Genomic DNA, 15054 nt, shown 5'->3' on the forward strand with positions numbered 1-15054 from the left:
AATAAGTGAAAAGACAGAGGACCCAGACACAAACATACAAACTACCACAGCTATTTGGCTCCACGTTTGAGAAGTACTTCTGTCTACTGTAATACCTTTTTGTCATTTTGATTATTTCATCACTATATGGCATAACAGTAGCAAGTAGAGTTTAGATAAACATTGTGTTCTATGGATATGCTACATTTTAAAAATGTCATGGCTATATTCTGGCATGGCATGTTTGCATTTCCAATTAGATGATACTGTTAACTCACTTTAGTTATTTATTTAGACTAATAAAAGAACTGTGATATGAAAGAGAATAGGCAAAAAAATAAAAATAAAAATCAGTAGTATAAAGGGAAGAAGGACACACAGATACAGGTGTCTCAGTGCGTATAAAGCGTATAAAGGACAATCTATACTAATAAAAGGCTAAGCCCTCACTGACTGACTGACTGACTGACTGACTCATTCACTCACTCATCACTAATTCCCCAACTTCCCGTGTAGGTAGAAGGCTGAAATTTGGCAGGCTCATTCCTTACAGCTTACTTACAAAAGCTGGGCAGGATTCATTTCAAAATTCTACGTGTAATGGTCAAAACTGGAACCTATCTTCGTACATATACTGTAATAGACTGCAGCTCGATGGCCGTGGGAGGCGGAGTTGCATGTTGCTACATCACGCCTCCCACATAACGCCGTTCTTCACTGGCAATCCAATAGAAACATTGCCGATAAATATTCACGGGTGAAGGGCTGTGCTTATGCAGACGAAGATGAGATGGTCAGGGTGGTGTTTGGCACAAACTCAGTGAAACTGCGAGAGAAACTTTTAAGTGCCGGGTCTTAGCTAACATTAAATAAAACCGTGGACATCGCACGAGATGGCACAAGCACAACTGTGAACCTTCGATGCATGTATACCGAGCGGCTCACGTGAACTGACGCAGTTAGCAGACAAAAAGCAACAGCTCCAAAGAGCGCTGAACAAAAACCTCATTACACAATTAAGAAGGCAGCAAAAAAATATGAAGCGAGTGACGCATACAAGCATATTTATTAGTGCAGCTACTGCGTAAACAAAGCACACGGTGGAAAAAGTCAATGTCCAGCTAAAGGAAAACAGTGTTAAAAAAAAACAAAAAACCCAGTACATGCAGTGTGTCATGTCTCAAGATAAAAAGGAAGACGAGCTTTTATTGATGCAGTAAGAAATGAATCGATGAATGAAACCTGTTATCTTTACAACGATTGACAAACACGGAATGTAACTTGAACACAACACATCCTCCAAATACAAACCTGATTGAAAGAAATAATGAAATCCTTGATGACAGCAACACTCATAACAGTCACAAAACAATTACATTGACAATCATGTTACGTTATTTTTTAAAATGTTCCCTGTTCTTTAATACACTACTTCTCCGCTGCGAAGTGCAGGGGTATGTATGTATGTATGTATGTATATGTACATGTATATGTATATATATATTTTAATAAAAGGCAAAGCCCTCACTGACTGACTCATCACTAATTATCCAAGTTCCCGTGTAGGTAGAAGGCTGAAATTTGGGCTGAAACTTGGCAGTCTCATTCCTTACAGCTTACTTACAAAAGTTGGGCAGGTTTAATTTCAAAATTCTAAGCGTAATGGTCATTACTGGAAGCTATTTTTCTCCATATACTGTAATGGAGTGGAGCTGGATGGCTGTGGGGGTCGGAGTTTCGTGTGACGTCATCACGCCTCACACGTAATCACGTGAACTGGCTATCAATGCAGTACGTAGAAAACCAGGAAGAGCTCAAAAAAGCGCTGAAGAAAACATGCATTATATAATTGAGAAGGCAGCGAAACAATAAGAAGCGAGCGACTGACATATACAACCATATTCATGAGTGCTGCTACTTCGGAAACAAAGCACGGTGTAAACCTAAAAGTTTAAATTAAGTTCATAGACAGTCTGCCGCTGGTGTTTGTAATTTAGTGACTACCCATATAAGGCCGTCCGTCACCGGCAATCCAATAGAAAAACTGCCGCTAAATATTCACAGGTGAAGGACTGTGCTTATGCAGAGGAAGATGAGATGGTCAGGGTGGTGTTTGGCACAAACTCAGCGAAACTGTGAAAGAAACTTTTAAGTGCCGGGTCTTAGCTGACATTACATACAGCCGTGGACATCACACGAGATGGCACCAGCACAGCTGGGAACCTTCGATGCAAGAACACCAAGCGGCTCACGTGAAATGACGCAGTGCACAGACAAAAAGCAACAGTTCCAAAGAGTGCTGAACAAAAACGAATTACACAATTGAGAAGCCAGCAAAAAAATATGAAGTGTCTGATACATACAAGCATATTCATAAGTGCAGCTACTGCGGAAACAAAGCACACGGTGGAAAAAGTGAATGTCCCGCTAAAGGAAGACAGTGTAAAAAAAAACCTGTGCATGCAGTGTGTCACATCTCAGATAGAGGAAGACGAGCTGTTTATTGATGCAGTAAGAAACGAATCGATGAATGAAACCTCTTCTCTTTACAATGATTGACAAACACGGAATGTATAATGTATTGGACAAGTGATGAGCAGTGCCTGGTTGTCTCCACACATACCGCTTAGAATTAAGGCCAAAAAGTTCTCTTGGTCTCATCAGACCAGAGAATCTTATTTCTCACCATCTCAGAGTCCTTCAGGTGTCTTTTAGCAAACTCCATGCGGGCTGTCATGCGTCTTGCACTGAGGAGATGCTTCCGACAGGCCACTCTGCCATAAAGCCCTGACTAGTGGAGGGCTGCAGTGATGGTTGACTTTCTACAACTTTCTCCCATCTCCTGACTGCATCTCTGGAGCTCAGCCAAAGTGATCTTTGGGTTCTTTTTTACCTCTCTCACCAAGGCTCTTCTCTCCCGGTAGCTCAGCTTGGCCGGACGGCCAGCTCTAGGAAGGGTTCTGGTCGTCCCAAACTTCTTCCATTTAAGGATTATGGAGGCCACTGTGCTCTTGGGAATCTTAAGTGCAGCAGAAATTTTTTTGTAACCTTGGCCAGATCTGTGTCTTGCCACAATTCTGTCTCTGAGCTCTTCAGGCAGTTCCTTTGACCTCATGATTCTCATTTGCTCTGACATGCATTGTGAGCAGTAAGATCTTATATAGACAGGTGTGTGGCTTTCATAATCAAGTCCAATCAGTATAATCAAACACAGCTGGACTCAAATGAAGGTGATCTCAAGGATGATCAGAAGAAATGGAAAGCACCTGAGTTAAATATGATTGTCACAGCAAAGGGTCTGAATACTTAGGCCCATGTGATATTTCAGTTTTTCTTTTTTAATAAATCTGCAACAATTTCAAAAATTCTTTTTCTTGTCTGTCAATATGGGGTGCTGTGTGTACATTAATGAGGAAAAAAATTAATTTAAATGATTTTAGCAAATGGCTGCAATATAACAAAAAGTAAAAAATTGAAGGGGGGCTGAATATATATACACACACACACACACACACACACACACACACACAGTACAGGCCAAAAGTTTGGACACACCTCCTCATTCACTGTGTTTTCTTTATTATCATGACCATTGGTAGATTCTCACTGAAGGCATCAAAACTATGAATGAACACATGTGGAGTTATGTACTTAACAAAAAAAGGTGAAATAACTAAAAAACATGTTTTATACTCTAGTTTCTTCAAAATAGCCACTCTTTGCACTGATTACTGCTTTGCACACTCTTGGCATTCTCTCGATAAGCTTCAACAGGTAGTCACCTGAAATGGTGAGAGATAGAGATAGAGATAGAGATAGAGAGATATATATATATCTATATCTATATAAACAATTGCATTGACAATCATGTTATGTTATGTTATTTTCAAAATGTTTCCTTTTCTTTTTCATCACTTCTTTAACACACTACTTCTCCGCTGCAAAGCGTGGGTATTTTGCTATACATTATAAATGAAACGTTGACGAATAAAAGATCACTTTAGCGCATAAAAAAGGAAATTAATCATCAGGTATAACTGAAAAAAATAGCACGATAAAGCGAGGTCAGAAATAAAAGGAAAAAAGCAGAAAACAAAGTCTTTTTGCATTCACATCATTCAATGCACAAAACGTAGATTTACACAATAATGGAACATATGCTATAAGAATCTGAGGACCCGCAGCAGTTAAAGCAATAACAAGTTTAATTTCAAAGAAAACACAATTCGGTCAGGTGTATATTTATCACGGAGAAGCGATCACAACATGAGCAGCAGAGACACAAAGTAGCAAAAAGGACAGTGGCTGTACAGGCTTCAAAAAGATCGAAGGGCAGCACGACAGCAGTCTCCCCCGACAACACAAGCAGCATTATACGTCCTGCAAGAAAGAATTTAACCACACCTGGGCCGGAAATAAAGGACAAATATTGTTCTTACGATGTCACGCGAGACCAGGCGGTGAGCCATCATTTAAAACAAGTCCACAGACATCTAACCTAGCAGTTGGATTGCATTTGGCAGGCAAGCATCATGTGCTTCCAGCTCTTAAAACAACAACATGCGACAAGCAGACGAGGCAGGTCGCAAAACAGCAAAAAGAAGGCAAATGATCCAAAGGCATATTCTTAGCGTGCGTTCAGCCCCAAACCCCCATCCACCCCCCTCCCCCACGAGCAGCATTATACGTCTGGCAAGAAAGATGTAACCATGCACGGGGCCGGAAATAAAGGACAAGTATTGTTTTTAGAGTATTGTTTACAGTAGGGTCACCCTTTTGATGCTTGGATGTTTTGAATTCCTAATAAATGAGTTTATGATTGAATCGAATTTCTTAAAAATGATTTGTTAATGTATATGGGGATGCTTTGAAATAGAAAAAAGCTTAGGAAAGATGTTTATCTTGACTGTGTTAATTCTCCCTGCCAAAGAAAGATAAAGGGTTGACCATATATACACAAAGTATTGCTTAAGCATTTGCATGCAGATAGCAAAAATTTGTTGAAAAAGAGCTTTATGTTTACTTGTGATGTTCCCTGATGTATTTAATCTAATCTGCGATAATAAAATAGAATGTGTCCAATCTCATATTGTGTGGTAGAGAGTTCACTGGAAACAGCACACTTTTATTCAAATTAATTTTGATTCCAGAAATCTTTTACAGACTTTATGAACTTCTTCAATGAGAAAATTAAAAATATAAGATCCCAGATCTCAGCATCACAGTACAAGCCAAATACTAGCTTAGCAGACCCTGCCGCACATTGCATTCAGCACTTTAGTAATTTTAATCCTGTAACTCACCAGGAAGTCTTAACTTTAATTACTAAAATGAAGCCCACTACTTGTTCCCTAGATCCAGTGCCAACAAAACTAGTAAAAAGTGCAATGGATGTTCTTGCAGCCTATTCTGTTATCAATAGTTCATTACTGCATGGCACAGTACCTGATGCACTAAAAGTGTCAGTCATTAAACCTTTACTTAAAAAGTCAGACCTAGTGCATGATGAAATGCATTAAAGTGTGTATGTTACATTTTACATATAATTTAGTTTAAATAATGAATACTGTTAATTACACACATGGGGGAATAATTACACACACAGGGGTGTCACAGTGGTGGAGCAATAGCACTGCTGTCTTGCAGGGAGTTATGTTGCTGGTATTTCCTGCTTGTATTCCACACTGTGCTCCGGTTTCCTTCCAAAGATATGCAGATTTGGGGATTTGGTGCCGCTAAAATGACGCTAGTGTATGTGTGTGTTTGTATTCACCTTGCGATGAGTTGATGCCTCGTCAAGGGACTGTTTCTCACTCGTGCCCAATGCTTGCTGGAATGGACACATCCCTGGATTGATGGATTTAATCAATAAACATCCTTTTCAGAGATATTGCGGTAAGGTGTCATCGGAATTTAATGAGTGTTCTAGGCAATTCACAACACAGAGAAGCCGAACATGTTCTCACCGTGATAATATCTCGCACTGCCACCTGGTGGATTCCTCCAGATTTACATAAAGTACGCGCGCAAGTATGAACACTACAACGCTTGCGTAGCAGGAGCGTCCGCTGCAGCATGCGTCGCGTGAAGTATAACTCCGGCCTATGATTCACAGGTGATGATTTCAGTAGTGGATACTTTGATGTTTATGAATGTTTAAACTCTCAAAAGCTGGATGCGAAGTTATCGATGAAACCGGTTGTATGCTTACAACGCTCGACAATGCCGAATGTCACTTCAACACAACAAGTCCTGCAAATACTAACGTAATTGAAACAAACCATGAAACTCAAACTGATTATAACAGCAGCAATCCAAGCTGTGAGATTTGAGGCAAGATTGCTTTTCACATGGCCATCTGTACGTTCCATGCTCAAGAGTAAGCTCAGCGCACAGCTTGGTCATATTACAACTGGAGGGCCGAACTGACAACGTGGCATGCAAAGAGTTTCTTAACAAATAATTATTGGTATATTTTCCCTCAGTTTAAAAAGGTTTACCTTTCTTCTTAATATAAATTTTAAGGCAGTACTTCGCCGCTGCAAATCGCATGTATTTTGCTAGTTATTTTATATTTTTGTCTGTCTTATTACAACATTTCTAAAAAATAAATCATTTATTATGATCAGTTACTCAGTACTTGAGTAGTCTTTTCACCAAGTACTTTTTTCCTCTTACTCGAGTTATTTTTTGTATGACTACTTTTTACTTCTACTTGAGTAATATTATTTTGAAGTAACGCTACTCTTACTTTAGTACAATTTTTGGCTACTCTACCCACCTCTGTTGATGGGGGATGAGCGAGAAGGCTGCTTGCTGATTGACAAATCAGTAAAACAAAAGCGCTGACGACAAGGTGCAAAGGAATTTAAGGTGGCCTGGCATTACGAATTTGTTTGTAGGCTTCAGGGGTTCTAGTGTTAAAAGTGTGAATTGCTTTAAGTAAACTGCTTGGCCATGTAGAGAATATAATATGCTACTTTGTCTCATTCTGGACAGGAACGGTTTTGAACAGTGTGACATATAAAATAAATTTTCACATTTTTTCCTTATAAGGAATAAATGTATATAATTCATTGAGTAATGAATGAAAAATGTTGAGTGATATTGGCAAACATGCTGAAGGAACGTCTTTGAAATTTTGTTTTTCCCAAAACTGTTGAATCTGTATGTTTTGTATTTTTACCCAGTGAAGAACTGAAAATTCATTTCACTGACATTTTGCCATTTATACCACAGTTTTGGAACAAAAAAAAGTTCAAAAAGTATAAATTCTACAGGCAAAAAATCATATATAAACACGGGGTAGAATTCTAATTTCATGAAATAAACAGGCAGACTTCAAAGGCACTGCAAAACACTAAAAAATGGCTTAGACCTTAAAGGGTCAATACACATTTTTTTGAAAAGAACTAGCATACAAACAGACTTTAAAGCTTTGTGTCTGTTGATCAAAAACAATCTGCATTGGTTTGAAAAGCCTCTTTTAATTGTAAGAGAATATAGAGGGATTGAGGATTTGAGAGGTTTTATTGCCACTATTATTAGCATGAGGCGGTACTTAACAAAAGAAATACAATCTCTGCTACATAAGATCAAACTGAAGTTGGAATTATGCCATTAAATTATTTGCTTGTTTAAGAGCCAATCTTAGAAAGTTAATGTTAACATTAAACTCACACAAGTGTCTGCTTAATTTCAATAGAATCAGTTTCTCATAGTCATTTGGACTATGGTATAATCTTTTACTTCCTGTAAGGTAACAAGAAATAGAACTTTCTTAGCTATACCTGTAAAATCAAGAGTGTTAAGTTAGGAAACAGTCTAGCTGCTAGAAGCATGGACTGAGAGATTAGTTTATAAACAGAACGTTGGCATGTAGTTTTCTGAAAGTGAAGACTGTCTCTTGAACATTTTGATATGACCAAACAAACAGAAAAGAAACAAAGATAAGTAAGCCTTAAAAAGAACTTTCTTTCAACAAGAACTTTACTTTTATCTGTAATATTAATTGTTTTTCTATTTTTGTGTGAACTGTTCTTCTTTCTAAAACGGTTAAATCAAAGATACTAGGATTATGGAATCATCTGAACAGGCATCTCACTATTACCTGAATTGTTCTATGAAATAAATTATAAGCAGCAGAGCTTTGGTAACTTTGGAAAAACGCAGCAACAACTTGCTTGTGTAGTTTCTTTACATTCTTTAAGACTAGTTTTACTTCTTCTCAGGGACACTCATTTTACAGGTTCAGGTTTTCTGTTGTTCTGACAGAGATGTAAAACAAATGGCAGGCCATAAGCACAAAGCAAGGAACCAAAGGCCTCATGTATAAACCCTATCTTACGATTTCATATTAAAAGTCTGCTTACTTAAACACAGAAATAGCATATGCATAGACACACAAAAATCTGATTTATAAAACTAAAAAATATAACAGTTCCTTTAAAAATTCAACTTAAAACTACACAGGTGTGTGTGTGCGCTTTTAGCTATTCCCCATCACCATCCACCAGTAACCATGTATGGCTTAAAACGCCTTTTTCTTTAATATTCATGACCTTAACACCACATAAGTTTGCCCATGTCCCTGAGTGGCATCTTACAAACCATGGAAGAACACAGAAAATGAAAGCATAGTAAATGTGAATTTTAAGTATTACTAACATGGATGCACTAAGATACTGCAAGTCTCAAATTAAAGTTATTTTTTCTTAATAAAGGCTACAGTTAATGTAATCTGTAACGTGATATGCTAACAACGAATTAGGCACACAGTGATATAAGGATTTTGAGGATGGATAGATGATGAATGGAAGGATAAATGAATATTATCATTCTTCCTTCCCAAAGCAGCTCTAACTTGCATGTCACATATTCTATAAAGAGAAAACTAGTTTATATAACTTTAAGCCAGTTTCTATGCCAAACTTGGGTTTTATAAATCATGACTTGTGCATGAAATGACTTACACACGCTTCCAAGCATAAGCAAGTTTAATACATGAGACCCATGTACTTGAAAACAAAATCCATAGGCAGGCTGTGGTCAAAACTGAAAACGCAAAAGATCACAAGTGAAAATTCCAATATTTCAGTAAGTTTTCAGGCATGCACTTTCCATTTCAGTATAGTTTTATTTTTCCACTCAGCTTTAAATGTCTATTTACTATGTTTAATAAATTACTATAAACCGTTTTACTTAAAAGTTTTCATTAACTATGATACCCTTACCTGGTATCGAGGTTTTATATGTATGAGCTTCACGCAATCAAAAACTCTATGGTACTGGGGCAAAAAATTAATTTTTAATAAACAGCATGGGTTAACATTTTCTGCAGCTAATAGCTTAAGGACGGTAACTGTTAAAGTCCATATATACAGCAAAACAAAATGAAAACTATGTAAAATATAAAAGTATGACTTACCCGTTAAGTTTGCTGCCATTTCCTCTGTTGTCTGCGAGAGTTTGGGACCCTTTAGGGCACCTTCAGAGTCCACATATTGGCGTCTTTTGAGATACTGAACAACTGTGTGTTGGATCTGCTCAGTACGCATTCGCTTCATGGCCTTTGTTCAAATAATAATAATAAAAAAAAATAATGAGTTAACATTGTTAAACATTTAAACCATTTTACAACAAATAAAAATAAAACAAATTTTGGTTCCTTGTCTCAAAGTCTGCATCAATAGGAATATTATCCACAGCTTCCTTCAAACTTTTTACCCAATTAATTAAAATATTTAATAGATACTGTGCATTCGAAAAGTATTCACAGCGCGTCACTTTTTCCACATTTTGTTATGTTACGGCCTTATTCCAAAATGGATTAAATTCATTTTTTTCCTCAGAATTCTACACACAACACCCCATAATGACAACATGAAAAAAGTTTGAGGTTTTTGCAAATTTATTAAAAATAAAAAAAACGAGAAATCACATGTACATAAGCATTCACAGGCTTTGCTTAATACTTTGTCGATGCACCTTTGGCAGCAATTACAGCCTGAAGTCTTTTTGAATATGATGTGACAAGCTTGGCACACCTATCCTTGGCCAGTTTCGCCCATTCCTCTTTGCAGCACTTCTCAAGCTCCATCAGGTTGGATGGGAAGCGTCGGTGCACAGCCATTTTAATATCTATCCAGAGATTTTCAATCAGATTCAAGTCTGGGGTCTGGCTGGGCCACTCAAGGACATTCACAGAGTTGTCCTGAAGCCACTCCTGTGTGCTTAGGGTTGTTGTCCTGCTGAAAGATGAACCGTCACCCCAGTCTCAGGTCAAGAGCCCTCTGGAGCAGGTTTTCATCCAGGATGTCTCTGTACATTGCTGCAGTCATCTTTCCCTTTATCCTGACTAGTCTCCCAGTTCCTGCCGCTGAAAAACATCCCCACAGCATGATGCTGCCACCACCATGCTTCACTGCAGGGTTGGTATTGGCCTGGTGATGAGCGGCGCCTGGTTTCCTCCAAACGTGATGCCTGGCAACCACACCAAAGAGTTCAATCTTTGTCTCATCAGACCAGAGAATTTTGTTTCTCATGGTCTGAGAATCCTTCAGGTGCCTTTTGGCAAACTCCAGACAGGCTGCCATGTGCCTTTTACTAAGGAGTGGCTTCCGTCTGGCCACTCTACCATACAGGCCTGATTGATGGATTGCTGCAGAGATGGCGGGCCTCCTCGAAGGTTCTCCTCTCTCCACAGAGGACTTCTGGAGCTCTGACAGAGTGACCATAGGGTTCTTGGTCACCTCCCCGACTAAGGCCCTTCTCCCCCGATCGCTCAGTTTAGATGGCCGGCCAGCTCTAGGAAGAGTCCTGGTGGTTTCGAACTTCATCCACTTACGGATGAAGGAGGCCACTGTGCTCATTGGGACCTTCAAAGCAGCAGAAATTTTTCTGTAACCTTCCCCAGATTTGTGCCTTGAGAAAATCCTGTCTCAGAGGTCTGCAGACAATTCCTTTGACTTCATGCTTGGTTTGTGCTCTGACATGAACTGTCAACTGTGGGACCTTATACAGACAGGTGTGTGCCTTTCCAAATCATGTCCAATCAACTGAATTTACCACAAGTAGACTCCAATTAAGCTGCAGAAACATCAAGGATGATTAGGGGAAACAGGATGCACCAGAGCTCAATTTTGAGCCTCATGGCAAAGGCTGTGAATACTTATGTACATGTGCTTTATCATTTTTTTTATTTTTAATAAATTTGCAAAAATCTCAAGTCAACTCTTTTCACGTTGTCATTATGGGGTGTTGTGTGTAGAATTCTGAGGAAAAAATGAATTTAATCCATTTTGGAATAAGGCTGGAACATAAAAATGTGGAAAAAGTGATGCGCTGTGAATCCTTTCCGGATGCACTGTGTATAATATATCTGCCACGGTGCCCTCTTTCAGTTGCGAGAAGCAGATCATAGAATGGTTGAATAGTTTTACTATCAAATAATGCATAAAGAACGCAACACGTTTCGCCCTAATTCTGAGCTCATCAGGCGCACACACTCACTGCACTCCCCCTCGGGGAATTGAACCTCAGACGTCAGCGTTAAGAGGCGAAGCCTCTTGCGTTGCGCCACAGTGTGTGGTTCGTTTATTTGACAGTATGTAGATCGGGGTAGTTACATTCATGGCATTCGTAGTCCGAATCACAATCTGATTGTATAGGTGGTTACATACCAGGTAACGCTGGTGGTTGGTCTGCAAGCCTGCAAACATCCGCCACAGTGCCAAATAAACGAACCACACCAATTCTGGTATTCTATAGCAAATGTCAATCGTGCTCCACTGTGCCAGGCAGTGAGCACAGGAGCCACTAGAGGACGTCGGGCCCTCAGACCACCCTCATGAAGTCTGTTTCTAATTGCTTGGTCAGAGACATTCATGCTAGTGGCCTGCATTTTGTAGGGCTCTGGCAGTTCACATCCTGTTCTTCCTTGCCCAAAGGAGCAGTTACCGGTCCTGCTGATGTGTTAAGAGCCTTTTACAACCCTGTCCAGCTCTCCCAGAGTAACTGCCTATCTCCCGGAATCTCCTCCATGCCCTTGAGACTGTACTGGGAGACACAGCAAAACTTCTGGCAATGGCACGTATTGATGTTCCATCCTGGAGAAGTTGGACCACCTGTTCAACCTCTGTAGGGTCCAGGTATTGCCTCATGCTACCAGTAGTGACACTGACAATAGCCAATTGCAAAACTAGTGAAAAAACAGTCAGAAAAGATGAGGAGGGAAAAATGTCAGTGGCCTCCACCTGTTAAACCATTCATGTTTCGGGGGCCATCTCATTGTTGCCTATTGTTAAATTTTATTAACACCAAAGCTGCAGAAAAACTGATTAACAATCCCTCTGCTACTTAACTGACCAGATCAATATCCCAGAAGTTTCACTTACTTGATGCTATACTCGGATTAAAACGTGTTTCTTTGATTTTTTTGAGCAGTATATATTTAAATACATATAAAATAGTAGATTAGGAAGACGGAAAATAGTTTTTCACAACACTGTAACATATACCTTTGGGATGCAGAAAACTAACCTTGTTGTTTGGGAGAGTGTGTTATGAAATAGACTGGTGCCCTGTCCAGCGTTGGTGTCCGTCTTAAGCCTAGTGCTGCCAGGAGAAGACAGCAACTGGGTAAGAGGGTTAGGAAGAAAATACAAGGATGGAACAATGGAACTTTAAAAATATTAACAAAAAAAATCTAAACCTTAATAAGAAAACAACTTTGATGCTAAGAAAAATTAAGCCAGGAAAGCTCACTTTTGCATATTAAAATGCAGAACATTAGAGCAACTCCTAAATGTTTGTTAGCAGTACACTATGTATAGTATGAATTTGAAATTTCCAATACAAAGGACAATTAAACTAATTTCCACTACTAATCATGAATGTAAGATGGAAAAAAAATTGATGAGCACTGCTATTCTGTCTTCCGATGATATTTAATGTGTCAATATGTCATTAGTTGGATCTACGATATAGACAAGAAACTAAAGCTAACTGCTTATCAAAACTATTTCAAGTTCAACAGTAATGCGTTTGTACCTATTGTAGCTTCATAGGTGTGTAAAGATTTTCTTAAATTGCAAAATGTACACAAAATTTGATACAACTTTAAAATGGTAGCACACAGAAAGTTAAACTACATGATAAAAAAGTCATTTGGTTTTAGAAAAACAGTGTAGAAAAATGGATAACCAACTTAAACTGTGCAGAACGATTTAATGCAATGAATGTGGAGAAATATAGGCCACAAAATGTAGGATCTTTAAACTACAGCAATCATAATACTGAATTTTAGCTGTGTTGAAGAATAATGAATTTTCTTCACTCGAAATGGTGGTGCTGAAGTACAGTATATTTAACATTCTGGTAGGAGATGCATACTAGCTAAATTTGTAATCAGAAGACCACCAATGGCTTGCATACCGCACACAACAAGAAACCTATTAAATGCGTCAAAGATAACATTTCAAACTTTTCTGCGGAGGCAACTTTTGAGCAATGATGAATTACGTATTTGAGATAGAAATACGTGGTTGAAGTAACATTATTCTTGACACATCCCTAACAGTAGGCAAAGTTACTGAACAGTTTGAGCTGGCATTTTCCGCAAAATGCAACAGAAGGCACCAAGGTATATTTAAAAAAAAAAAAAAAAAAGAAACGAGAGAGAGATCGTCGATGCTTGCTTTTTTATATCACACGACACATTTACTAGCATACGACACCGTTTTAATGCCCTGGCCTTACAATTTTTAAATAATCTTCCCTCTTTTGGTACAGTAACGCATACATCGCAACATTATAACATGTAAAGTATACAGGGGAAAATTGTGTTAAACTATATGACTTTAAGGTCACTTTAAATAATTACGAACAATACCACATGCTGTTCTGGGCCCATTAAAGTCTACCATGAGATTTAAAACACCTCCGTTCTAGAAAGGAGATACGGCTTTTCCTATTCAAGACTAATTTGAAAAAGATTACAATTTCGCCGTAAGTAGGATTACCATAGCCCTACAAAAAACAAATGCCTCGGATTCTTGCGTTACAAAACTGGCATGCTGTCTTCTTATAACCGAGTGAATTTCATCCTGAACACACATGAACACAAAACAACATCAGTTTCCCGATATCGGAAAAACAACAATGGGCTGCGCAGGGATCGATCAACTGTAAGGAATGACACAATCATGGCAAAACACTAAAACATGGAGCCTGTCTCATATATCTTTGAAGTGAATGGGCGAGTGTCATACAGTATAAAAATTAATACATATTCTACCGTGCGCTAGCAAACAGCCAAAAAACAATAAAACAAAGCTCTAACGAAATCCTCCCTAATTATTGACCACACTGTGTCCACTTTAAACCGAGTACGTATAGATGAACCTTATACGAATAAATTATGATCTTTCTTTCAATGCTTATATTTTTGAGGCCTACACATGCAAGATGTTTTAACCTTGTCCATAGTATGATTATTAACGCAATAGATTACACATGACTAAAATACTCACTGCATATCATACCGATTGCTCCAAGTCTCAAATTACATCCAATGGCTGTCGGCAAGTAAAAAATAAAAAGCTAGACTTCCAGGTACCAAAACTCCCTATATACCATTGCTGCCAGCAGTTAGTTCTAAGATGATCAGTTTTGTTCAAGCGGGAGCGCAACCAATCACCAATGGCCAGGAACAAAACTCCGTCTGGGTTCAAGGGGCAGAGTGGAAAGGTCATCCTCTGAGTGCGACGCATGTGTTGGAAGTACCCCACGTGAAAGAGGAGAAGGTTAGTTAAAACTATTGTTGTCTGTGGAATTTTAAATGCAAAAAGAACACATTATTACAAGAAGCAAGTGAATGTAGAGTACGACAAGGTAAATAAAAAATATTTAGTAAAAAATGTATAGACGTGATGGCTAATACTGATTGTCGTTGTGTTAACAGTGTCTTTGGTCAGAGTTGGTTTATGCTTTACACCTAATATTGTCATCGTTATCCAGGAATAAGTTAAGTAAGTGGATGCATAAATTGGAATGTGGTTTTCATCACCTAAATTG

General features: G+C 38.5%; 2 protein-coding genes across 8 annotated transcripts in view; one reads left to right on the plus strand and one right to left on the minus strand.

The window, feature by feature from the left end:
* Positions 1–14652, minus strand: part of taf5l (TAF5-like RNA polymerase II, p300/CBP-associated factor (PCAF)-associated factor) — a 70535-nt gene extending 55883 nt beyond the window's left edge. The window contains exons 1-3 of one of the 5 annotated variants that reach the window (XM_039748289.1): positions 14511–14652; positions 12520–12594; positions 9407–9548 (exon numbers count right to left, since the gene is read on the minus strand). In XM_039748289.1, the coding sequence (XP_039604223.1) occupies positions 9407–9545 (139 nt within the window). In that variant the 5' untranslated portion in view covers positions 9546–9548; positions 12520–12594; positions 14511–14652. Of the gene's footprint in view, positions 1–9406; positions 9549–12519; positions 12615–14510 lie in introns of all 5 variants that reach the window. The other 4 variants (XM_039748288.1, XM_039748292.1, XM_039748291.1 and 1 more) reach the window with 4 other exon arrangements.
* Positions 1–15054, plus strand: part of urb2 (URB2 ribosome biogenesis homolog) — a 246717-nt gene that overhangs the window by 58277 nt on the left and 173386 nt on the right. The window contains exon 1 of one of the 3 annotated variants that reach the window (XM_039748283.1): positions 14706–14783. The exons of 1 other annotated variant lie outside the window; for it this stretch is intronic. The gene's annotated coding sequence lies outside the window, so the exon portion shown is untranslated. One more of the 3 variants, XM_039748284.1, reaches the window with a different exon arrangement.

The sequence above is a fragment of the Polypterus senegalus genome, chromosome 3 (genome assembly GCF_016835505.1).
Source record: "Polypterus senegalus isolate Bchr_013 chromosome 3, ASM1683550v1, whole genome shotgun sequence".
NCBI lineage: Eukaryota > Metazoa > Chordata > Cladistia > Polypteriformes > Polypteridae > Polypterus > Polypterus senegalus.